Consider the following 27,007-nt stretch of genomic DNA (forward strand, 5'->3'; position numbering starts at 1 on the left):
CCCATGATTGATCCCACAGGGGGGAAGGGGTGGAGTGATTGAGGGAGCTTCGGTGATTAGTGAAATTTGAGCCACACGCTGAATGCCAATGGAATTGTCTTAGAGCGGATTTAATGCAAGTTTTTTTTTCTCATATTTTCCACCCTCCTCCGTTTTTTGGTGTGCATGTGTGTGAGTTATTAATATTTTGAAATTGGGTGAGCAATGACTTGCCGATGCCACAGAAGCCGCATCATCGTACCAGCATCATCGATCGGTAGCTTGCAAGCAGCCGGAGCAGCCGGAGCAGCTGGAGGTCCATTTGACACACCATCCCCGAAAAAAAAATCCGACTTTAAGGTCAATCTTATGACCAGCGACACTTGAAGATTGCCTCAAGATTCGCAATCAGCGGTGATGGTTTGGGCAAGGTTTGCCAACCGGGAGTGCAAAGCTCTGATTAAGTTTGTAAACAAATAAGGGCAATTCAATACCATTTTATCACCTGACAATATAAATACAAACAATACAAATACCTTTTTAAGAGGATTTGGTGTAAGATAAACTATTTGTTATTTATTTATTTGGAGTACGAATAAAAGAATCCGATTGAGAGTGATTCACTATTCTAGGGAAATTTACCCGGTGAGGATAGGCCAATTAAAAACAAGAATACATCGTAGTCAATCCACTTAAAAATAAATCATGACATTCATGTACACATCACCTTCCAACTTCAAGTTCCGAACGCCAAATTCTTGTAGCCACTGATTTAGATTAGGTAATAAATCAGCATGAATTAAAAAAAGTACCAACTACGTTTTGTTCTCAGCAAATTATTTAGACAAATAATAACTTAAGTTTCGTAACACAGAGGTTGGCCAAACATTGTGACTAATGTCGGTTTGATGGGATGATAATGCATTGTCTGACTGCCAAAATTAATTTGAGAACGTTGTGGGAGTTCTGGAGTTCTTCTCGTGATCGACATTCTTTGACTTTTAATTTTACATATCACGAACTTGGAATTCGGTTTTGCTCTGCTCTGCTGCTGGCTTGTGCAATTAGCCGCGATGTCAAAGGGGTTCACTCCAGTCATGGCAAGAAGAACAGTGAGTGAGAAGGTGTGGGACCCACAGCAGAATTCACACAACAAAACTACGTGTGTACATAGGTGTGTCATCATCATCATCATCATCATCATCTCTGGCTGTGATTCCATTGAAGGTCGATGAGCCACAAACGGCCGAAACATTTGTAGCTGCCATTTATGCTCACTGAATCTCTGGCTATTTCTCTCTCCCTCTCTCTCTTAAGTCGGGCTATAGCCCCCTGCTATCCGCCCACTTGGTGGCTACACATGTTTAATTGCCAAATTGGTGCAATTCCACATAATTCATGCCGATAGTTCGGAGTCGCCACTCAGTCAGTTCTCCGCTGGCGAAGCTGTTTAAAGTTGGCAAGGTCCCCCGATTTGAGTTCCAGTGAAGAGCTTTACGACTTGTGCAAATAGAGGCAACCCGTGGGGGAGATTCACACGTTTATTAAGAGGCTTCTCCATCATCTTCTTCTCGCTGTGAATTGAAATCGAAAGTGGAGCGGCTTAGCACACATAATTGATAACAACGAGTCATATGGAAATGATTGCGCATACGCACTGCGACACCGAAAAAGTGCTAAGAGTTAAAGTAAACAACTTTGCCACTGAATGTTTGAGGCTGAAGAAGTTGCTCGAATTATAGCCGCATCCGGTCGCAGGCAAAGTAGCAATTTCAGCCAAAAGTTGCTGTCTGCTGTCTGCCAGTTGCTACAAATTTGTCAAACGAACAATGCAGCAAGGTCACCGGTTGAGCGATGATCACGTTCGCGTCCGGCGTGCGGTCAGCTCTGCCATATCATTGACCTTAAGTGACGGACATGAAGAGCAATGAATAAGCCAAGATTATCACCTTTGGCAGCGTTTTATTGCACTTACCCAGGCGGGCAGGCGGCCGAAAACGGATTTGAAGTTCAATTGCAGGCATTTCTGATACTCCAGCTCCAGCTTCTTGGACCCCACTCTCCAAATCGATCTCCATCTCCATCTCGATCTCGAAATGCGGCGGACCTACCAAGACGCCCATGGCACAATGTACAACACGACTATTAAAGGTCAAGCTCCAAAGCCAAGCAAACGGCAAACACACGAAGATGAAACAAAAAAACGGAAAAAACAGAAAACTAAAAAACAAAAAACTAAAAACGTTAAGTAAATCAAAGTAAACAAACGGCGCACTTTTGTTAATTGTTGAATTTATTTCTATTTCAGTTCGAGTTTCTCTTTCCGTTGTGCCTGCAATCTATTAGAGAACGATCGCCGCGATGCGTCAATCGAAAGACTCAAGACACGAACTGGCCACCAAAAACAATAAGGTGACCGAAACGCCGGGGAGATAACGAGCGGCGAATTTGAATAGTCATATACCCTTACCAATAGCCAATAGCCATTGGTGAGCTTATTGACACTTTGGCTGCCTCTTCAAATTTCCCAAGCAGATCAGCGGTGATTTGTGGGCCAACTGCCAACTGCCGTTCACTTGATGCCTCGACTTCTCTCCGGGGTTGTTCTGAAATGCCAAAAAGGTAGCATACATTGCTCCATTGTTTCCCATTTCGAGTGCTCAACATGACCTTCGATCACTTGGCAATGGAGCAGGAGGAGGAGGAGGAGGAGCTGCTCCTAGCCCCGGGTTGTCCGGAGGGCATTCAGCGAACCCGAGTCAAGTGCGCGGCAGCCTCTTCAACAATGAAGCCATCAGATCGACAAATAACTTCAATGTGAATTTGGTTCAACGGTTTGGTTCAATTGTATCGCACATAGGAACCGATGTGAGTGATTAATTGGTTTGCCTTTCGAGGCCCAAAACACACACTGGATGTTATGGATGTTATGTGTTTGGTCTTGGGATAATACGTCTGCAGAATAAATCATTTAATATCGAGCGTAAACAACGCAACCCACATCGAATTGCTTACTATTCAACTTGAGTTTCGGGGCGCTCCCGCTTCACCGGATGATTATGGCTTTGTGCTCCGTGTTTTGGTCTTTAAATCGGCGCCACACAGCATCGGGTGAATCGGATGAATGCTTTCCATTATCCATATAGCCGGGAAAATATGATTGTTGGGTGTCAATCAAAGCGCTTGTGCGTCGCGTGTGTGTGCCATGTTGTCGTCGTCAATTAAAGGCAGTAAAGCCTCCAATTAAGTTTGGAGATGGTAATGGCTTGCGGTTGAATGGCAATTGCTCCATGGAAAACTGTGATTCACTATTGTTGCACCTTGGAAAACCAAGTGATTATGGACTGGGACGACGCCAGTTGCCTATTTACAACACGACTTATGCTGATGGAGGTCCTATAACCCATAACCCTATACCTCTTATGTAAGACTGAAAAGTTTTTCACTAGTAAAAATTCAAATTGCACATTTAGCTCGCGGAGAAGATGTAAAATGACCCATAAACATATTTAAATGGCCCATACCAAAAACACAATCTAAACGACATCAACTTAGTTAGCCTTTTCACTTTTTTTTTTTTAAGTGTTTACTTTTCGGTAAATGTTTAAAAATGGAAGAGCATGGCTTATAGTCAGCTGAGTTTAAAAATGGGTCGACTTTTCCACTAACTGATGCTATATTTTCATTGAGGTGGGTTTAATGGTATATTTTTGTGTTCACTCTTGAAAAGCGTTTTCATTATGCATACTTTTAGGCTCAAATGGGCAAAAGATTTCCAAAACGAATGTTTATTTCTTCACTTGAAGATTAATTTCAGCATACGTTTTCGAAGCCTTTTCACTCAGTTAAATTTAGTTAGTGGAACGTTAAAACACCATATATTATAAATTTTATTTAACCAGACATTACCAGATAGTCAAACCTCTGAAAATTTGGTTTAATAAGTTTTTGCAATTAATCAAGAAGATCTCTGAATATTTCAGAATTATATTTCATTACCCAACCGAATATGTATCCCAGAATTTATTTCATTAAAAGGCATTTGAATAATTCGATTATTTTCTAGATTTATTTCGCTCTGATTGTTTTGGATATGCGCGCTTTACATGCACTCGGTTTTCTTTTATAAATTTATAATTGAAATTGTATTAAATGTTTCTTTAAATAGCTGACGGATTATCTACACTTTAAATTTATTTTATACTTTCGGATACGTAATCATCGAATTGTAAGCGGTAATTTTGATAGCTTATTCAATGCCGGTTACCAATGGTCGGTTATCATCATACAAGTAGTACAGACTACCTACAGTAATGCCTGCCGAATTGCAAAATATTTATACCATCCACTTATAGATCATATGGTATTTGTTTAATTTATACGTAAATGTTTTATGCGGGCGACTAGAAATTCCAAGAAAACTTTAAACATACAATACAATATGTGTGTACGGATATATCCGCTTACGGATTAATTTAATTACTTGCTAAACGATAGGAATCATGAAAATTACTTTATCTTGCATTACGCGTTACGTCTAGGGTTCAATTAAATATGGATACAAGCATCTGTTATTCACTTAAATGCTACTTAAGCACGCTTAAACGCAACTATTTAGGCATTCACTCCTCAACTGAAATGTAACTAAAGTTTGGCGCAACAAACCGAAGCCAATTGGATGGATCGTACTCGTATTATGCTAAATGATAGTTATAAGTTAGAGAAATCTTTGGTTGTAACTACAACTGAAACTGAATGTCGAAGCGAAACTCCTCGAATCGCAAATACGATGTGGTGCTGCCTCTTAACTTTGTGCTGATCAAGGTTGCAGTACCCATTCCGTGGATTCCCTGGAAGTCTGGATACGGCTAAGATGCGGCTATTACGGATTTGTCAATGGGCCAACCTAGTGTCACATACAATACATTGTATCTATAAATTATCACAGTAAAATAAATAGAAATCTTCTCTCTGCTGCTGCTAATGCTGCTGATGCTTCTTCTGCTTCTGATTTTTGCTGATTTAGATTGAGAATCAACCAAGGAGTGGGCGGACGAATGGCGTGCGGATGGATATATCCATTCGAAGCTGGTTCTGATTATGGAAGATACGATAGTCATAGTCCACATTTTGGCAAAACTGTTTAACGGTTCCCCTTCCTTTCCTTTCCATTTGCTCTTCTCCTTCACTTTCTCCAGTGACTTTCACTGGTTGAGGAGCGTGTTGGTCACCTCGGAGAAGGAGAGCAGCGGACTACCGTCGGCGTACGCCCCTCCGGCGGTGGGCGGGGCATAGGCCAGTGCCGTGTGCGCCGTTATGTTCGCCGGATAGAGCAGCTGGTGGTGCGGGTGGTGCTGCGCGTGGTGGTGGTGCTGCTGCTGGTAGATCGCCGCGTGTTGCTGCTGCTGCAGCGACTGTTGCTGCTGCTGCAGTTGCTGCAGCGATTGCTGCTGCTGCTTGGCGGACTTCCGATGCAGCGATCCGCTGATCCCACCGCCCACCTCCTCGGCGCAGATCACCAGTGGAGCGGCGGACACGATGGCCAGTTGCTGGTAGGGAATGTCCGATGGTGCTCCCGATCCCGCCGAGGCTGATCCATTGAGCAGGCTGCTCACTGCCGGCAGAGCAGTGGGTGATCGAGGTAACGCCACTGGTGGTGGTGGTGGCGATCCCGATCCCACTCCCACCAGCTGGTGGTGCAGTGGGTAACCAGCCAGCGTTTGCTGCTGTGACTGTTGCTGCTGCGTCTGCTGCTGCTGCTGATGGGTGGTGAGTATGATCTAGGGAGGATCGTTATGGTTAGTAGTCAGTCAGGCGAGAGAGCACTGTAGTCTAGTTTTCTATTGGTATCAGAAGGTGAGGTGGTTTTGGTGGTGGTGTTGGTGGTGGTTTACATAGGTGCGTGTGCTTCATTACGGGTGCAATCTAGACAGACGCCTTCTAGCGGTGACCGTGGTGCAGGTGGTGCGACTGGGTCGTTACATGGCCACCGCCCCCGGCCGACGGATGGTGCGTGTGCGGATGCGGATGCGAATGCGGATGCGGATGATGGTACGTGAAGTACTGCGAGTACTGCGTGTAGGAGGCGGGCGTCCATACCTCGCTGCCATGCTGATGCGTCGTCTCGTGGTGATGATGGTGATGGTGATGGTGATGCGAGTGGGGATGCGAGTGGGTGTGGTGGTGCTGCTGCTGCTGTTGTTGCTGCTGTTGCTGTTGCTGCTGTTGCTGTTGCTGGTGGCAGCTGGGTGGGTGCACCGCCTGCTGATCTGTGCCCGTGTTGGTTAGGGAACTGCTGGAGGCGCTAACATTGGAACCAACTCCTCGCTGCGACTGCTGCAGTTGCTGCTGCTGCTGTTGCTGTTGCTGCTGCTGGGGTGATGTGGTGTGCGAGGAGGCGGAGTACAGCCCGGAGTCGTCGTGCTGCATCTGATAGCTCTCCGGCGTACTGGCACTCGCTGATTTCCCCGGCAGTTCCTTCGTTCCGTTCCACTTGGCCGCCGTTGCAGGTTCGTGTTCGTTGTTGTTGTTGTTGGCGGTGGCGTAGCCAAGTCCATTGGTCAACGGAGTGGTCCGCTGGGGAGAGCCAGGATTTCCCGTTCCACTCCGTCCACCCTGCAGACTGTTCAGCGGTACGCCACTCGAGTGGGTGGTGCCCCACATCAGCACCGTTTGACGCTCGTAGGGATCCTGACCCGCTGCTGCAACCGCTGTTGCGGCGGTCAGCTCCACCTTGGGCGTGGCACTGCCGGCACCGTTGGGCGTGGCACCGCCCACTGGCGAGGGTCCGTCCGAGGAGCAGGATATCACCTCCATTACTTGCGGCGAGGACTTCGGCGTCTTGAGGGGAATTTGCTGTGGCAGAAAAAAGAAATTGGATAAGTAACCATTGATAAAAAAAGTAAAACTTTATAATTGCATACCAGAAGATATTATTTGTACTTCTAGCATATTGTACTTCGAGTTATCCTCATTATAAACATGTTATATTTAGTTATAGGCTAAAAATTTCTTTTTTCTTGATTTAAAACAAACAGCAAAATTGGTAATGAGTAATACACACTCATATATTGCTAACCGTTATTAGAAAATAAGTTCTTAAAAATGTTATTGGAAACATGGAAGAAGAAATTCCGATTTTACGCACAAGAGAAATTTTATATAAATAATTCAACATTTTTAATGATTTTTATAATTTTATTATACTATGTTTTATGAACATTCAAAAAGTTTTTTTTAAGAACTACTTTAAACAATCTTTAATATCTTCAGGTCTGTCATATGATATATTTCAGGACTCATCTCACCTGTGGCGTGGACGTCGGACTGCCGTAGCCGCTGCTGTAGCCGCTGTAGTACTTGCCCGTCTCCTGCCACTTCTCGTCCGCCTTGGAGGCGATGGCGTAGCCGTCGTAGGAGAGGAATCCGTTCGCCACGTACGCGGAGGCGGGAGCGCCGGAGTGCGGGTAATCCGTGTAGTAGCCGCCGACGGCTCCTTGCAGCCTGTACTGATGGAAGAGGTTCTCGCTGACCGGGTAGAAGGCGTTGGCCGGCATGGAGCTGCCCATGTAGAGGTTGTCCGCGGCACTGGCGTACGGCGATGTCGTGTACATGGGATTCAGGTTGGAGTAGGCGGCGGCCACGGCAGCAGCGGGATCGGGCAGATACTCCACCGCCACCGCCGGGGAAGGAGATCCCACTTGGCCGCCCAAGGGAGAGGTTTGCTGCGTCTGCTGCTGGTTCTGCTGCTGCTGCAACTTACGCTTGCTGCGGCACGTGGAGAGGAAGTCCCGCAGCTGCGTCTTGTAGCGGCGATTTGGACGGGTTGGCGTCACCGGAGGAGGAAGTGCATGGGCCGTGGGCGAGGCGCTCGGCGGCACCACCAGCTGATCGGCCTCGGAGAAGTAGGTGGACGCCAGTCCCGTGTCCAGGTAGCTCACCTTGAAGTCCATCGTGCGCTTGCCCAGCAGATCGTGGCCCTCCTCGTCCATCAGCTGGCGGTGCGTGCAGATCACGAAGTCCGGCTTGGAGTTCTTGTACACCAGACGGGAACTGGTCTGCAGCCACTGCCACTCGCCGTCCTTCTTCTGGTACCGATACGCAATCATCCCAGAGGCACCCGTCTTCAGAACTGTGGGGGAGCAAATTGAAGATTGATTAGATTTAGTAATCAATATATTGGTAAGTGTGTAAGTTTAGACAATGAGAGTAATTCAACTAAGCCCATAAACTTTATTCCTATTACATTTGACTTCATAAAATGTTTATTTGGTAAAATATTAATAATTTCAAGAAAAGAAGTCCATTAATTAATAGAAAAATCTTGTTTCTCTATTATTTGCAACTTGTGAAACTACTACTAATCTATAAACTATTACCAATCTCAAAATATCAATAAATTAGGCTTTAACAATTAAGACAATATTCATGTAGATTATATATTTATCCTCATTAAAAAAAGGCATTTCAAACAGTAAATGGCGATTTAAAAATTGATATTGATCATTAAATACAAAATTTTAATTTATTTATTTCTGTTAAGACATTTAAAATGTGTTAAGATGGTCAGATTAGAAATATTTGTGATTTAACTTGAACTTTAATTTCAAACTTGAATTAAATATCAATTTCTTATTGAGGGTTTGTGAATCAAACTCTTTATTCTTGTTGAAAATTACGGAAATATTAATAAAATATAATTTTAATCTGAATGAGTATACTTACGCTCCTGATGTGCGCTGGCCACGTAGGCGAGATCGTCGTAGTGGACGAGGTCGTAGCCGCCCATGTTGACCAGCTCGGCGTCGGCGTAGCCGAGGATGTGCTTGCCCCGCTGGTCCATGGAGACCAGCGAGAAGTCCAGCTTGTGCTTGGACTTGAACATGTTCTCCTTGTGCGGGATCTCCAGCAGACTCGGCGGACCGAACGGCGTGCAGTAGGCGAAGAGGGCCAGTGGCGGCTCCTCCGTCTTGCGGTTCTGGCCATGGAGGACCTTGATCCTCCCACGGATGTCCAGACGCAGGAAGCCGCTCGTGTTGTCCAGCAGGCAGCGGAAGCGGACGGTGAAGCTGCGCTCCAGGTAGAGCGCCTTGTCCGGCGCCAGAGTCTCCGCCAGCTGCATGCTGGACATGTCGGCGGGCAGGAAGCTGTTCCACAGCAGCTGGCGCTGCAGCTCCTCGCGGTCCTCCGAGTGGACCAGCTCGTACACCGACTGGTGGACAATGTCCGACTGTGGGGATTATATTGGTCAAGGGGTCAGTCACCTGGGCACTCTTATTGATTTTGCCCTCGCGCTCGCTCTCTTTCGCTTCGGGATTTCGGGGCGTATAAATCAAAATGCGCGCAAATTGAAAATGCGCCCCATGTTGGCCACAAATTGAGACATAAATTCTGCACGCGCCAGGAGGAAAGGAAGGAAGGTTTCGCTGGGGGGGACACAAGGGATTCTGCGGATTCTGGGGGACTATGGGGATTCTGGGGAGGATTCCCTGCCATTCTGCGCACACCAAAAGCAAACAAACCCAAACGTTAAGCCAGCAGCAGCTACGCTTTTAATTGAGCTGCCAAACGGGGCGTGGCAAGTGCCGCTTTACACATTTACAACTAAATTTCAAAAGGGAAAAAAGAACGAGGAGAAAACAACAGCGGATGCTAACTACAATTTCAATTTCCATTCGACAATAAAGTAGGCAAAAACTACAATGAAGGTGTACCCCAAACATGCTGCCGAAGGAGGCCGAATTCAAATCGGAATCAATCTGGCCACGCCCAGCTACTGCCGATGGAGTTGCAGTTTCAGTTGGAAGTGAAGATGGTGATGAAGATGGAGAAGGAGAAGGAGATGGAGCTCCGAGGAAGGAGATTCCCAGCGATTGCGCAATCTGATTTTAATTTATGATCTGTCGGGCCCGCGAATCGATTCAGGTCCATACCCTTCGAGTGTGGCGAGCTCAGGCGGCTAAGAGGACCGATTGCCGATTTGGATCGGATTTGGGTCAGGGTATACGGAAATCAGGTTAATCAACTTGTTCAGATTTGCTCAGACTTCAGATTGCTTGCCTTTGTTTGGGGGTGTTGGTTTACTTTGACGCCTTGTGCAGAAGAAATAAAATATAAAACAAATTTAAGACAAACTCTGCTTCCCGGAAGAATTTTTTTGTGCTGCTATCTTGATTTTAAACTGTTTTTCTTTTTCGCAGAAAGTTGTCGAAAAAATCGAAGACAAAAATTATGTATACACCTTTTTTTGCAGGTGAATTCTGGGCCAAGTCGTTATCCTTCGAAGGGTTGGCTTAGACTTAAACCCTTAACCTTTTTTGGATTGCAACTACATAAAGCAAGAGTTTTTTGCTGCTTTGGTTTTAAGCTGTTAAAAACTTAATATTCCTTTTAATAGTGATTTGAACATGCCTATCAATGTTCATACACAACAAATATGATCATATGAAATATAGAACTCTGACTACATCTTTGGATTTCCTTTTTATCTTCAAGGAACCTGTCTAAAACGTAGACACTTGTGTACACTCCCTAGTTCTGGGGCAAAGACTTCACCTTTCTCGGACCGCTTCCGCATGCCAGAGATTGACCCAAAAAAGACGGGGAATGTAAAAACCGACGGCAATTAAAATCAATCAAAAACGGAGTGAAGGAGAGCGGCTGAGGGGCAAGAAGCTGGTAGCTGGTGGCACTTACCTGATGAAATCCCAAATAGCTCTCGATGCTGTGCGTGGCAAAGAAGACTTCGCCTTCGCATGTCAGTATCATTAGAAATCCATTTAGGGCCTGCAAAGAAATTCAGAGAGAAAGAGTGGACCGGTCAAAATTAAATCAAAACTATGAATTAAATGTTTGTTTCTTTTCTTGTTGATTTCGAATTTGATGTGCTGCAGAGACAAGTGGATGTATCCAAAAATCAATGGGTGGATGAATGAATCTTCGGGATGGAATGGGTTGGGATGGGATCGTAAAGGTAAAGGTGTAATTACAGTAGCTGCCAGGGGTCGTCAAATTTGGTGAATGAAATGTTATTGATCATGGCAGCCGGCGGGGATTTTTTTACACTCACAAAAATATAATAAAATATAATGGGATTGGAGGATTGATATAAAAATTTAAGTAAATATTGATGTTAAATAATACCTTATATTAAAAGGTTTTAAATATGTATTTCAAGGTAACAAGTAATTTGTAAGGATGAGAATTTCGTAAACTAATTTAAATAGATAATTTATATAATTTTCCAAAATTTAATGTCTATTAGTGACCTTGAATACTCCACATTTAAAGTTAATTTATAGTAAAATAACAATTTTACTAAATGTTGATTTGATTTAGTAACATAAGTTAGTTAAAGACACATTTTGAGCTATCCTAGCTCTCGGATACAGTTCTGTAAAATTGTTTTCAGCGTTCTTGCAGTGACCAGTACGGGTAACGCCCCTTTGAATGAACTCGGCTCCAACTGAAGTCAGAAGGAAAACAACGATGGCGGCGCTTAGTTGCGGGCAAAGCGTAATCAGCGCTTAAGCGGCTTATTTCATCCAAGCCACAGGTCGCTTTGTATATGGGTAGATATATATACACGAGCATATTTATACCCAGTCCCGATCCCAGTCGGATCTGGAGTTCCACATCAAACACAACCAGGAAATGGCTTGCAATTAAATCAATGACTTTCAACTGAACAGAGCGAGAAAAACAGATGGAGAAAGAGATAGAGAGAGAGAGCGAAACGTCGGTGGATTTTGGTGTAATTGCAGGTTTCCATTTCAGTTCCCTTCCCTTAAAGCCCCTCCAACGTCCCCACCAAATCCCCAGATGAGCCATTGTCATTATCTATTCGGATATGCGCCACCAAAGGAAAAGACTTCGCAGCGCTAACAAGAAAATAAAATGTGTGGTTGTGGCAGCAAGAAAATCATGCAAAAGTTTTTTAATACGATTCATTGTTTTGTTTACTATTTGGCGCATTATTGTTTTTGATTGCATTTTAAAGTCGGACTTTATGGACTGCTAATGGCGGCGACGCATGCGATTCCCGGCCCGATCTTAACTGGAGCTAACGGTTAAGCCAGCCGGCAAAATGGCAATACAGCAATCCATCGAGCGACGTGTGAAGTGAAAATGAGGAGGAAAACCGAAGAGTTGAAGCTGAGGCTGAAGCTGAAAATAAACAACGAAAAACCGGCCACTTCGAAAGACAAATTTGCCAATGCTCCATTAGTGCCTCCGTGGCGGTGCGGCCGTAATTAATATAACCGAAACGAAAACAACACCGCTGAGTACACACACCACACACCACACACACACAAACACACAGAAAGTGGTATACAAGGCGCGTAATTAATACGGGCGTATTTAAATATCAATTTGCAGCCACCACATCGAGCGGCATCGAAAGGAAGTCCCCCCATTTTGAGCAGGAGAAAAATGTGCGCGATTGCTGCTAATTACAGAGCAGCAGGCGCAGGATTGGCTCACAAGAAGACCAAACACAGAAGACTGAAGACTGAATACTGAAGACTGAAGACCGAAGAGGAACCGATCTGGTAAGAGATCGGGCCAAAACAGCGGGGATGGCGACTCCTTGCGAGAGTTGGCATTAGCCGGCATAAATGCTAAGTGGCGTCATCATTTAAAACGCATCAACAGCCCGCAAGGATGTGCTGCTCCGTGGATTGTCATCAGGCCACGCGGACTGCTCTCGCATCAATAATCGTCATAAAGATCTTTCCAACGGTAGCCAGTGGATTCCGATGTTATATGATGCTTATGGATGCTCTATGTCCATATGATAGATGAAATGGTAGTGGCTCTATTAGATTTAATGTGGGAAAGCACAAAGAGATGCTGCTTCATAAAAAGTAAACCATTAAACTACTAAACAAAGGAACTCTTCACTTATTTAAAGATATTAACTGTACCAAATTTAAAATATAAGATAAGATCTTCAAAATTAGAGCGATTGTAAATCGAGTATTTGGTTAAAACTGCGCTTATGATTAACAGAATTATGGTTTTAATCTATACTATCAGGATTTCATTTGTATATTAACGTTAAATTCAGATAATTTAGTTTAAACCAATAATCAAGACATAAAAGTGTATATAAAATGTCGAACTCAAGTCCTGTCTACCTGTCTTATTATTTTCTTTCTTTCTCCACATTTTTTTGCTGTTCTCTTTTTGTTTCTTGCGGCATTTTACCTTTTTATACGGCCAAGAAAGATTTCTCCCCACAGTCTAATTGTTTCTCAGTCGCCGTCCCTTTCCCACCCGATGGCGAATCGCGGCCTCTCTGTCGCTCCCGCAGCCACAATTTATACAAGCCCGTCTGCGGCGTCTTCTAATGCGATTTTAATAATACCCGCCCGTCTTTATAAAGTGGGGGATCCGGAGATAGCGAGGCTGTGCCCGGCCTGTGTGTCCATATTTCAGTATTTCAGTATTTCAGTGAGTGTGTGTATGCATTTCAGTTGTGAGATTTGATAAGTTGGCAGCGATTATTTTACCATTTCCTAGGCAGATGCAGGAAAGACTTCGCGGTGGGGAAAGGGGTAGATGTGGATTCCGGGAGGGGGGGAAGCCTTTCTAGTTTGGCCAATTTGCCCATGCTCGTCTAGATAATTGCTTAATAAAGCCCACCCCCAGCGGCGAACCCTCTCTTCAAGTTAATATCTTCTGCGGATCTGCCACCAAAAACTGTTGCATGGAAAGTTGAGTTCATATCATGTTGGCTAGCAAAGTGTTGAAAGTGTTTTACTTTCAGTGAAAACGGAAGACAATTAAATGCTGTGCCAGTGTGAGCGTGTGTCTGAGTGTTTGAGTGTTGGAGTGTTTTGGCCCTCAACAAAGCTGCGTGACAAAATGCCATTTTCTAATGATAATATGTGACCCATAATAAACAGGAACAGCCACAGAAACAGCAACTGTAACAGCAACAGCAACGGCAACAGCTGCAGCAAAAAAGTAAAACTTCGTGGGGCAACAGGTAACAAATACCCGAGGTATTAAAACTAAATATGCACACCTCACCTCCCAAAGGCCCCACCTTCACTTCACTTCACTTCAGTTCACTTCGCCTCACTTCTGGCCCAAAAAGGACCTCTTTCTGCGAGAGACAGACTAAAAATATGCACGGAAATGCACAATTGTGCAGTTTTGAGCTCGACAATTAGCTGCAGTCAGGAAAAGGGTGGTGCACTCCACTTCACTCGATTCAAGTCGAGCCTTCTCCTTTTTTTTTTTCTGTTTTTTGGCTCGCATTCAAATTCGCCACTTGCCCGCGGGGCCACCCTGCGTATACGTAATGCAGCCAAACACGAACGAAACTGCAACGTGCAACGCGGAACTTGCATCGCGGCTCACTGTGTGTTAGTGGTGCATACCGCACTTGAGCGGGTGGTTACTTTGGACTTTGACATTGAATTGTGTGTGTGGCGGCGACGCCGAAAAAAGCGGCATGTGCAGAAAAAAAAAAAGCGAGAAGGTTGCAGCAAGTGCATGTTGCACAATTGCGTGTGTCTGTCTTGGACTTGGAGTGCTGAAGAAGTGGTGGTGGTGCAGTGGTGGGTTGGTGGGTTGGCGGGTCGGTGGGTCAGGGGGCAGTCGCCACTCGCCCGGTGGCCCGCGCCGCTTGCTCCAATGCCCGGTGAGCTATGTGCGCATTAAATTAAACTGTCATGACTGTGACAAGTGCATATGTTGGCGCCTCGGACAGTGCAACAAACAAATACTCGTACTGAGGCACATGCACTTTTAATTCAGCAAAAACATGCAACTGCCCCAAGGCGGCCACTTTTTGCGCACGGGGAAACGGGGGAGTGCTGTGCGACAATTTAATTGGACTATTTTGGCACATAAACTTGAAATGCATAATTTTTTATGTGTGCTCCACTTCGGTGCAGCTGTTTCGCTTCAACATGATAACTGCTAATTAATTGTGGAGAGATCGCTGTAAATCACAAAACTATTGGTGTTATTTATGCACACTTGGACTTGAAAGTGCGCGAATTTATTTAGTTGGATTGTAAGTAGTAATTTTGTAATCAAACAGCGAAAAAATATGCAGCAGGCTACATAAATGGCTAACAATTCTGGCATTCAACTTGAATTGGTTATCTCAGATATATTTACACGAAATTATAATGTTTCTTTAATTAATTTTAATTAATTTATACTTTCTAAACCTGACTAAGAAACATATTGCAATCCTGTTAATTAATGCTAGCCATATCATTTCCCTCCCTCAGATTTATCAGTTTTTCCGGTGGTTGGCCAATTTTCAATTAGGTTAATCAATTCGAGCACTTATTAATTGCAGACAATTACAAATGATGGAATCGAAGCGGGGGAGTGGATTTCCCCAACCACCGCCACCTTTCGATTGCGTGCCCAGTATTTATCAATGGAAACTCTCTCGGAAAACAAGACGCTGATTGATTATGCCCCTTTGCCCCACCCCCCAAATGAAATCGCCGCATATCCTGGCCAATGAAGCCATCAGACAGCCGCTGATGAAGACAAATCGAGGCAATTGAGAGGAGGTGATGGGGGAAGTATGGAGGAGTATGGATTCCGGACTCTAGACTAGGAACTCAGAACTCACCTGGAGGAACATATCACCATCCAACAGGCCGTGCTCGAAGGCTCCCAGCTCTCGTGTCCTGTATCCATCGTGTGCGTGTATGTGTGGCAGGACTCCATTCTCCTCCTTATCCTTATGCATAACAACTGCAAGTCGAGCAAGAGAGAAATACACTTTTTACAAACGGTGGCATTTTGGGATATTTTATTAACCATAAATATTTGATATTCACTCAAAAGAACTGAATAAAGTTGGGCAAATTGCCTGGCCATAAATAAGCCACTCAATTGTTTTACAAACCCACCTTTTTGCGGAGTGGGGGGAACTGGAATAACCATAGTAACTTCATAAAAATCCAATATATCATAGATATATACTGTGATGGGTATATGTGTGTCTGCCCCAACTCCCCGAAAATGCTCGTACAATAAATATTTACGGCTTTGGCAAAGTACTAAAAATTGTTTATGGTGTCATTGTAATATTTTATGAGAACTTTCGCCCCCTCGCTGCCCCCGCCCCCTGGAAATCCTTGAACTATCCACCCCGAGGAACGAGCAATCCGCCATTTTGCCGAAGGAAAATTTCATTTTATTCTCCTCCGCCCATTACTTTTGTTTATTTATTTCTTCGGCGGCGGAGTTTTATTTTGTGGAAGCCAAGCGGGTTTTTATAATAAATTTGTCACAAAAATTGATTTATGTGCGATAAACGATAAAAGAAAACTTCATATATTTTCACAATATTAGTAAAAGGTTTTCGGGTGACGGAGAGGGTGGTTCATAGTGTTGTCCTGGCCAAAAAATTATGCCACGCCAGCTGATGTCATAAATTATGATTTTTATCAACGCAAATGGGTAAAATAAAAAATGTTAAAGAGAAATAAAACAGCGGCTAAAATAAAAACAAAGGCCGCGTTAATTTACGCATGGCAAGCCCCGAGGAAAATTCCCCTACCCCTCCCCCCTCCCAAAAAACTTTCCACCAAGTGCAACCCTTAACTCTCGGAGCTTGGCTTCAATTTCAATTAGCAGGTTAGCATTCCTTCCCCTTCCCCTTCCCCTTCCCCTTCCCCGCCTCTTGGCCACTTTTACCGGCCAAGTCTGACCGCAAACTGGGGCTCCTTGTCGCCTGGCTTTAATCTCGGCCTTTCTGACCTTTTTATCAAATTAACAAAAGTGACTCGCTCCCACTCGGCTTCGTTACCCAAAACAGCGAAAGATTGTTCATTTTAGCGAAAGTGCGATAAAACAAATAGTTGCCTCTGGCCACTCCCCTCCTCCTCCCCCTCTCCCCACTCCTTCTCCCCCTTTTTAGCCCGCTTTTTCCTAATGTGGCCCAAACAAATTGCATCATGTGCGTGTAATCCTGGCGTGATCCTTTACAGCCACTTGGCCTAGGACTCGACCGTAATTATTCATAATTTAATTAGGCTCAGTTTACATTCATTCCACTTCTCGGCGCTGCTTTTTATTATTTCTGCCGGCATATATTTTAATTTTTTTGTACGTGCATAAACTCATTTAATTAATTTCTGGGTTGGGTTTGCTTTGACTTTCTTTTTTTTTTTTTGGTTTATTTTCCGTCCGGCGTTTCGGGTTACAAAATCTGCCTGGTGGCTTTATTGCACTTACATTGTATTATTACATGGCGAATAAACCAAATTTACGACAAATACTCCGCATTTTCCGCTGGTGTTCTTCCCCCATTTTCCCCGCTTGGCGCTTCCATCTTGGCGAACCCACCCTCAAAAAGAGTCGTTAAACGGACGACCATCCACCGTGAACCGCCGGCGGTGGATGAAAATCTTGTGCTGCGAACGGCCGGAAAAGCGCAAAATCTCAGCCGAAGGGTGGGGCAAAAAAGGGCAGAGAGTTTGCTCCGATGATGTACACACATAAAAATGGCGTCCACGGCTATGGAAAACCCCACCCAAGTGGCCAAAGAGAAAAGCCAGACGGAGAGAAAGACCAGCGAGGAAAACAAGTTGGGAAAACCACTAAAGGCAGAGGAAAAGTGTGCGCAGCGAACGAAGAAGACCCGAAAGATACTCGCCCTAATGACGTTGCAGTGACGGCACCTCCAACTCTTGGCCATTTTTCCCCGCCTTTCCTCCGCTTTTCCACCGCATTTCCCCCTCTGCTCCAGAGGTGGCGTCAATTATGCTGGAGATGGAGCTGGAAATGGGCGTGTCCCGATTTGGTGGCACGGCTTGGCGCAGAATAATAAATAAAGTTTAAATTTTCTGACATTTTGGCAAACATTTTTCGTGCCGACAGAAGCAAATATGTCATGGAAATGTCAAACTCATCAGCGGATTTGATTGGAAAACTGACAGCGCCGACGGCGCTGGAATACTCGTATATCGGAATATATCGGAATATATATATATATATATATATATATACATTGTAGCATCACAAGCGGCACCACCAGCAACCATTGGCAGCTGTCGGGAGTGACAGGCCTTCTGGAGGCGCCCCACCGCCATTGTGGGTCAAAGGAAAGGTTAACGGGTGGGTGGGAATTACTCGGTGGATTTTGCCTTTCAGGTGTGGAATATTTCCTTGGTGGGAGAAGTATGAAACAGAAACCGATAAAGCTGTCAAAAGGGGTAAGTCCACATAAGGATGGACAGAATGCTAGACATAAACGGAGTTTAACAAACAAAAAGCAATCTATTATAATTATTTTACCCAATAACTTAACTATCGAATTGTCTTTAATTTGGAAGGCTTATACTTGTTTAGTCTCGTAATTTTAAATGGTAATTAATCAATTTTTATTTATTGAAGTTTAAGTTTTACCATTTTGAATTGGCATTCATTAAAGCTAGATTTATTTAGATGCAAATAGAAGTAATATAACCAAACCTAATAAATGAATTTAAATTTTCAAATTAAATAACAGATTTGTGATATGGCATTTATTACAGCAAGATTAATTTAGATGCAAATTGAAGAATTACCAAATCAAATAAATTCTATTTCATATTTCAAACAGCTTCAAACCTTAAATTTGCGTTTAAGAAAATAGCTTTTTTGAAAACATCGATTTAATTATATTTTAAACACTTAATATAAATTAATATAAATTTATTAGTTTTCCCTAGCTTAAAGCGAGCTTCTGAGTGTATTCTTGTTTTGGATACATTGTGGCACAGCTCCTTGAAGTTGGATTAACCTTGCATAGAATCCCATAAACAAGTCTATTTGGTTTGCCGAAGGTTCCCTTGAGGTCTCAAGTTCCTGGCAAGGAGTACTTGCCAATCAAGCCCAGTGCGCAATTACATCGAGAAAGAGGGCTCTTCGGCTATTTTAAAGTAGCTGAATCGTTTATTGGACTTTAAATTGAACTAGGCCTTTAGACATTGTATCTTTTTTTCCACCCGTCAGCAGAGAGGGGAAATCCAGAGGGGGTGTCGACCTACGTAAGTCACGCAATGTTGTCTCCTTCCTTCCCTCGACTTCCCAAACAAGCCGAATCGTACGAACCCCACTGGCTGGGCTATACCATATAGTATGTATATAGAAACAGCTGAGCATTGGCCGGCGTGACAATCCGACGCCTTGGGGCAAAAACAACCAGTGAAGTAAAGCCGAAACCAACAGAAAAACACAACACCTACGTGGAGCTGGTAGGCAAGTGCATCGCCACATCGCCATCGCCATCGCCACATCGCCTGACTGATTGCATGTCCGCCTGCGACCCATTCATTGTCTGGTTTTGAACCCAACCGAACCAAGCCGAACCGAACCGGCAACAGAGGGTTAAGGGGACCATGGAAGGCCTTAACTGGAGCAACGCACGAAAGTCATGTTACAATGTACGAAAAATTGGCCAAATGCCGCTGGAACTGGCTTATGTTCACTATGTTTATAGGTTAAGAACTGAGCCTTGGCCTCATCCCCCTCCCCCCTTCTACCCCCCCTTCCCCTCACTTTACTCTCGCAGACTTTTTAACCCAATTGGAAGCAACTGCCTGCAGGCAATTTTGATAATAACATAAATGCCTCACTGGAAAGGAGAAAGCGGGAAGGCGGGAATGCAAAGACTCGCTGACCAAGTGACCTTGTCGTGGCCAATAATCGGTGGGTGACTTTTAGGCCATCACCCCACCTCCCCCACCTCCCCACTCCATGTGTCGCATGCTTCAGGTGCAACCTCTTAGCCGCAGATTCATTCATAACACACTCAGCAGGTTTCCACAGCTCCACAGCTCCTCCACTTCCCACGAACCCCCGAGAGAACCAGTTAAAAGAACGCCGAAGGCCAAGTCAAAAGTAATGGCGACATGATCTTCCACCCAATCTATGCTAAGAAATGTGGGATAGAGATGCCTAGATTTATAAATGATATTATCATTTAAATAATTTCAAATCAAATGTAGGTATACTAAGGGTTTACCTACTTTAATTTAGAATAGGGTCAAAAGAACAAGCAACTTCTGTATGCATTTAAAATATATCATAAAAGCACCCCTTTAACCTTTCATAAAATAAAACATAACCAACGATTTTGTTAATGTTTACAAATACCAAAAAGGTGAAGTTGTAAACCGTAGTTACTCCACATTTTTTTTATGACCACCATATTTTTAGCCTTCAGTTTTTCGCAGTGCCTATTTTAATCGTGTGTGGGAACTCGCTGGCTTGGCGAACCGCCAATGCAAATGCAAATGCGTTCCCATCTCAGGTTACCAAATCTTGGAGGTAGCTACTAGCTACTAGCTACTCAAATAGGATAGCATAGCACTTGGCAGTTCTTGGGAACTCAATTTGCTTATGGGCCGCCGTTTTACTACTATTTTAATGGCATTAGTTCACCGGCGGGGGTTAAACAGTTGGGGAAAACTGCGTTTAGAGCTTGGCGTGCTGTGCACAGCCAAATAGAATAGAATGAATAATAATCGTTAAAGGAGAAACTATCAATATCAAAAGGGTCATAACAACTAATGTTTCAGCAATTGCTCCGACCTCTCCCTTTGCCACTTAATTACGCAACTCATCAATTAGGCAGACGTCGAACTCGCAACCCGAAGACTTGCCACCGTTGGCATTAAAAATGTAGAAATTGCGCGTCTTAACAATTATGGCCAGTGGCCGAAAGGTGGCCGGTGGCAATTATGGCCAGTTGCCCCTTTGCCAACTTGGCTTGCCACCCCCTCAAATTCGGACCAAGACAATGGCCCATTAGCAGCGCGCTTTAATTATTTAGTTTGCGGCAAAAACCAAACCCAGAGATAGTGGAAAAAGCGCACAGAAAAGCACGAAAATACCAGAGAGAAATGTACTAAATCATTGGTGTTGGTTAGGGGGCGGCTGGGCTAAAGGGGCGTGGCTCTACCAAGTACAACAAATGCAAAAGCAGAGTTTTGCTTTTCCCCGGGTATAGAGAACATTTTCAGTTCGGTTTTGCGCTCGTTTTCGTTTTCCGTGTTTTCCTCTTTTCGGGGAGCAGAAGTTTTTTGCGCAAGTCAGGGTCAAGCAACTAAAGATGGGATCCCGCAACCCCAAAGTACATATATTTGGTATAGAATACATATATATATTGTCTAGGGGATACATGGTTAACTCTCGCAGTGGAGAGGCAGCATCCTTCCTCCTTCCGGTTGACATCTAATCAATTTTAATCGTCTTGAGTGCTTCCGCTGGTAATCCATGAGCGGCACACGTTGTATTTGAAACCCCAACCCAAACAAGAAAACCCTAATTCAAACTCAAACCCAAACCCATTCCCATGGCCAAGGGCTCGAAGGCAAACAAACACTAATTGTAAATTAAATGATCCCGATAATATCCGAGAACATCTATCTGGGCAAACAAATGAAACCGAAATGAAAACAAACGTTGACCTCGCGCCGAGTTTTGTGTTTTGTGACAACCCCTGGAAGGATATGAGTGTTGCAAGGGGCAAAGGACACTCACCGGGGCACACGCCGCAACGGTTCTGGTCCATTAACCCGTCGTCGTCGTTGTTGTAGTTGTTGTAGTTGTTTTTGGAGTGTCCGGCGAGGTTCCCTGGCTTTTTTTCCCTTCGAGGGGATGCCATTGGCAAAGGAAACTAATGTTGATATTGACTTTTCACAATGCACAATGCGGCACGTGGCACAACGGTTGCTCCTTTTTTTTTGTTTGCGTCCTCTAAGCCAACAGTTTGCCAGTGCAATTAACGCTGAACTCCGCTTGACCGCTAATTGTCAAAATATTTACTGAAGTTCTGGTGCCTTTTCTTGGTCACTCCTGGATTTTCGGTCACGTGGACTGCATTCGGTGGGGCAGGATGTGTGTCTATCGGCCTCAGAAAGCCGCTTTATTTCTGCACTTAAGCCCCATTAAAGCTGCCGCTCACCATCCCCTCCTCCTCTTCGCGACTTTGCCAATTTTATCGCAAACGAAAGCGAATGAAGCAATTAAATATTTTCTTTATTTTCATTTTTTCGTGCTGGTCATTAAAAACAACAAACGCGAAGTGCCAACGAACTCGGACGGACGAATCGTTAATCAAGCCATCAAGGCCCGAGAGTTTATTGCATTTGTTTTAATTAATTTAAATTATACAAATATGTTGACCCCTCTCCTCCCCCTTCCTCTCCCTTTGCTCATTGTTCAACTACCCCTAGGTCAAGCCACACTTTGGTCCCGAAAAAAACTTAAAGCACCCCTGAGAAAAGTAGAACTAGGAAAGTACAAATGTTAGTTACTCCAGCTCCTGTTTTTCAGGCAGTTACTTCCCAACTGACTGGGCTACAGACAATATCAAAAACACTGGGAAAAATCTTGTTTGAAAACTTAAACGATGTCAGAAAAGTTTTTTCTTATATAGAAAAAAAAGCTCTGGGTTCAAAAGCAGTGTTGAAGCATTTTAAAATTAAAAAGCAACAAATTTAGTTTGCACTTTACCAACAACTTTAAGGAGTGCAAATTGAACTTCCATGCTCAAGAAACCTTAGCTTAAATGTATTTTTTACTTACACCTCCGAGGTATGAAACAATATTTCTAAATTCATTATAATTTTCTACTGTTTTTGTTTTATTTATTTTCTGTAAAACTTTAAGGAGTGCAAATTGATCTCCCCTTCTCAAAAAACCTTCGCTTAAAGGTATTTTATATATAAACCTCTGAGGCGAGGAACTATATCTCCAATTCCCCCTGCTTTCCTTAGACATTAGTCGCTTTGTTGTAGACCGCCCCACGCTGCTGGCTGCTTCCTTCCTGCTCCTTAATCCGTCAACAGCACGTGCGTGTGTGTGTGTTTCTGTAAGTGTGTGTGTGTTTGTCTGTCGCTCCTTCGCTTTTTTTTTTTGGGAGGAGAGCAGCAGGACCTCCTGGCGCGGCGTTGAAATTAGTTTTGAATCATTTATGAGTCATGTTTAGGGTCTGGGCCGCAGTCTGACCAACCAAGCCAACCAAACCAAACCCAGAACGGGGAGTTCCTCGCACCGCTCATAATCGATTTAATAGGCCGAAATAGTTACGCGCCGTATGGCGAGGGTGTTTTTTCCCCCATATCCCCCACCCCCTCTTAATCTAGCCGACTGGCACTCACCTTGAAAATAACTTTTGGTTCTTAAATAACTAACGGACAGCCTTAGAATGCTCAGTCGATCCAGTTTGCTCAAGATGTTCTGCTCGAAGGGCAGAAGCGAAGCCAGAAGATCCAGCTCGGCGTTGAGTCGCTCCCGATGCCGTTTTGATGGATTGCTCTTCGTGACGCCATCCTTGGGCGGCGGCTTCAGGCTGAAAAGGGAGCGGAAGAGGGAGAGAACGAGTGAAAGGAAAATTAAAAACAATTTTCATGCATAAATGGAAAGTGGCCGCCTGGAAATAGAACAGAAAGCCGGAGGCCTCGACCGCGTCAGCTGGCAAAAGCGGTGGAAGTGGCGGTGGCGGTGGCATGAACTTGAAAAGGTCAAAAATTATTAATTGCACTTATCAGTTACCAGAAACTACATAATAGCCACACATTGGACCTCAATCCTCCCCGGATGACCGGCGGCTCTCAAGGATTACAACAATAAAACGGACACTCCATCCAGGGTGGGTTGCTTCGATTAGCCATGCCCACTTGGCCAGCTGATTAGCCGATCTGTCGAGGAGTGGGTGATTGCACAAGATACTATACATATATCCCTTCCCATTTTATTCTGCAAATGCGTGATTAGAACGTGCTTAAATGACCAGCACATTTTACTTTCCCTCACCATCGCTTTTCTGTTAATGCGAGAAATAATACTATTAACTTTTCTATTCAAGGGGATAATCAACTGAAAAGAATCTAAAACGTATCACCTTTGAAAATTACCTTGTGTATAAACGAAATTTTAAATATAAATTAGTTTATAAATGTAAGTATATAAGTTTTCACTTTTAATTCTACCTAATCTAAGTAATGTGTTAATAATAGCCAAATCGTTTACCAATAAAAGTGAAAACGAAACCTATAAAAAGTAATATTTTTCCAATAGAAATAAACCTTATCCAATTAAATAAACACTGAGGTCAGTTATCATACTTAATCAAAGTAAGCCATCGATATCTTCACATGTGCATACTGTATAATTTATAATATTTTGCCTTTGTAGTCCCTGTGTCGATTCAGGAAAGTTAATCGGCCCATTACCCGACTCCACCTCTAACAGTTTCCATGAATCAAATCATAAACGGGAATATGCACAGATCCGGGCAACGAAATCAGAAGTCGGACCGCAATCTGAAACCACTCCAATTAAATGTCATAAAACGTTCGAGGAGCCGGGCAGAAGTAGCATTGTAAAGCCAAATGCAGAATGTGATATAATGGTGTTCTGAGGGATAGGGGAACCCGCAGAACTCATAAATGCAAAATCCGTTTATGAGGGGACACAAGGAGTGTGGGGAAAACGTAAATAAATGGCGGCAATCTGGATTAGCTGGTGGTCGGACTCAAAAGCTTTACCGCTAATTCATCATTATCTTTGGCCGTAAGCGGATAAGCCAAACAGTTCTGGCGGATTGTCTTTATAAGCTGCACTCTACGTTTTCCCCCGCTTTGGGTTTTCCCCTCTCCGTGTGAGTTGTGTTCTTTTTTTAATCACATTCTGTCTCATCATTTTCATTGACATTATTACAAAGTTAATTGCGGTAATTAAATGTAATTATTTTTGTAATTTATGAGACGACCCCTTCATGGCCGATCCAACCCTTCCACCTCACCTTGTTTTTTGTTTACTATTTGACATTTTTTAGATGTTTTGTTGGCCGTTTGAGTTTTTGTGTGTGGCGCTGTTTTATTTGGAAAACTTTTTGCTCGGCTGCACAAGCACACGAGACGGTACGAAAAAAGGACGGCGACTTTTGCAGGATATTGTCGCGTTAAGTTAATTGGCTGGCGGACCTCGTCCTGTTAAATTTTTTCCCTGCTGCTGCTGCTGTTGCAAGTTCCCGGGTAATTGTCAGTGGCATGTCCGTTTGATGTCACAAAACTGAACGACATGTTGCCTCAAATAGTCGCTGGCAGGATAATCCACCCATGTTGCTATCGGAGCAATCCGAATCCCAATCCCAGTTCTATTATCGTGCCACCAAGGTGTTGTCCTGCCGCAGGAATGACAACTTGTCGCTTTTGAGGTGGATGATAAAGGGATCGCAGATAGGAATTCCTTTCAAAGACCCAAAGGACTCTTCCAGTGGCTAAGCAAATCGACGCTAAATGTGAGCTACCATCAAACGAATCGAAAGAACACATTTAATGAAATGGCCAATTACGAAGAAATTTGAAAATGATCAGTGTCTGGGCAAAAAAGGATAAACGAGCGAACTTATAGCTGGATCTCGACTTTGGATGATTATATTGATGAACGAAACCGTTAGACGCATCGGAATGCACTGGACTTGGACTGGAGGAGTCAAGGCTGCGAATTAGCAAAGGGAATCGACATAGAAATAATTTCGATCCGAGCCAAATTGAGGCCCCTGCCAAATTGGGGGCAATGCGGTGTATTATTTTTTGTTGCCGCTGTGCCCCCCGATCGCCTTCGGTTTGCGGCATAAAATGTATAATTTTCTTATTATCTATACCGAGGAAAGGAGCAGAAAAAAATTAAAAAAAAGAAAAGAAACCAAATGGCAAGGGCAAAGGACCAGCGGCAAGTACTGGGAATAAAATTAATTCCATAAACAACAAAAAGTAAAGAACTTTCGGTGGTGGCGGTAGAAAGGTGAAAGGTGGCCCAGCCTTTTGTCTGGGGGCCATAAAAACGTCAAGCCGGAGAAACACAGAGAGAGAGTTTTAGAGAGGAATCCTGGCCAACAAAGGATATCTGCAGAGTGTGTGTGTGTGTGTCTGTATGTGTGTGTGTGCCGCGTTCCTTGCAAACTTTCAGCCCCAAAAAGCCATTTTTATTCTCCTTCAGCGTCGTCGTCGACTTCGTCCTTTCTATACATTCTCCCCATGTATTATTTTTCGCCATTTACGTTGCTTTTCCCTGCTTTCCCAGCCTTGCCACCCCACCCCATCCCCCTTCCATCCATTTGGCATTCTTCTTCACATTTCTTCTTTCCTTTTCCCATTATGAAATGAATTGCTTTTAAAGAAATTACAATGCGGACGACTTTTGGGATTGGGGTTTCGTCGTTCGCCGGTTCGCCGGTTCGGAGGGAGGAGCCCAGGGATTGCGGACCGGGGATTGGGTTGACACAAATTGCAAGGTCCAAGGCTGTCGTCTCGCCCACCACACACCAAACCAAAGTCCCGAGATCTAACAAATAAGATACGAGTCCTGAATCCCGACGCACCACGCCCGCCTTTGTCTGGAGCAATCGAGATATGGAAAGCATAGAGGGAAACACAATGTGCTTAAGCGAACAAACTAAATTAATATACTAATTAAAAGCTTTTTAGCTCTATACAAGAAAAAAAAAGTTGACTTGAGTTATCATATTAAAATCTTAATCCACAAAAACATTTTCAACATATAAATTAGATATATGTTTTTACTTATTTATTGACTTTAATTACTTTAACTTAATTTATTTAAGAACAGCTTGTACCAGACGCTTTTGAACCACTAAATGTTTTATGGAATTAAAAAAAGGTACAATATATCCCACCATTTTCGGATTTAAATTTATCTATATTGAAGAAAGTTCTTTACAACCGTAACACAGCAATTGGGTCGAGATTCCTTTTAGTTATCTAACATAATTTAAAGTTGAAAAATATTTGATACATGATAATCTGCAATGATATACCAAATGATGCTTAATGCTCCTATATGAACATATTAAAACAAATATGAATAGTTAGGTTATATCAAAAAATGGGCTCGCATTTATATGATTCCCTGCTTTTAAAACCCATTGGTAGAAAAACACAGCGAAACTAAATACTTTGTTGGCTGTGTGTGGGGGTGAAAAAGTGTTTCAATTTGCAAAGTTGGGAAATAACCGAAAAGTTTC

The 27,007-nt window shown here is 43.6% G+C and overlaps 1 protein-coding gene and 1 long non-coding RNA gene across 6 annotated transcripts in view; one reads left to right on the forward strand and one right to left on the reverse strand.

Annotated features, from left to right (window-relative positions):
- Positions 1 to 4,065: 4,065 nt before the first annotated feature.
- Positions 4,066 to 27,007, reverse strand: part of LOC108087044 (single-minded homolog 2) — a 34,879-nt gene continuing 11,937 nt past the window's right edge. For 4 of the 5 annotated variants that reach the window (XM_017184220.2, XM_017184222.2, XM_017184223.2 and 1 more), the window contains exons 3-9: positions 23,118 to 23,308; positions 15,590 to 15,714; positions 10,675 to 10,764; positions 8,704 to 9,208; positions 7,287 to 8,110; positions 6,079 to 6,834; positions 4,066 to 5,759 (exon numbers count right to left, since the gene is read on the reverse strand). In XM_017184220.2, the coding sequence (XP_017039709.1) occupies positions 5,184 to 5,759; positions 6,079 to 6,834; positions 7,287 to 8,110; positions 8,704 to 9,208; positions 10,675 to 10,764; positions 15,590 to 15,714; positions 23,118 to 23,308 (3,067 nt within the window). In that variant the 3' untranslated portion in view covers positions 4,066 to 5,183. Of the gene's footprint in view, positions 6,835 to 7,286; positions 8,111 to 8,703; positions 9,209 to 10,674; positions 10,765 to 15,589; positions 15,715 to 23,117; positions 23,309 to 27,007 lie in introns of all 5 variants that reach the window. The other variant, XM_043209135.1, reaches the window with a different exon arrangement.
- On the forward strand, positions 23,995 to 24,717 carry LOC108087046. Its single transcript, XR_001771160.2, has 2 exons — positions 23,995 to 24,092; positions 24,154 to 24,717. It is a non-coding gene; the product is annotated as an uncharacterized LOC108087046 (long non-coding RNA).

Source organism: Drosophila ficusphila, unplaced genomic scaffold (genome assembly GCF_018152265.1).
Source record: "Drosophila ficusphila isolate 14025-0441.05 unplaced genomic scaffold, ASM1815226v1 contig_791, whole genome shotgun sequence".
NCBI lineage: Eukaryota > Metazoa > Arthropoda > Insecta > Diptera > Drosophilidae > Drosophila > Drosophila ficusphila.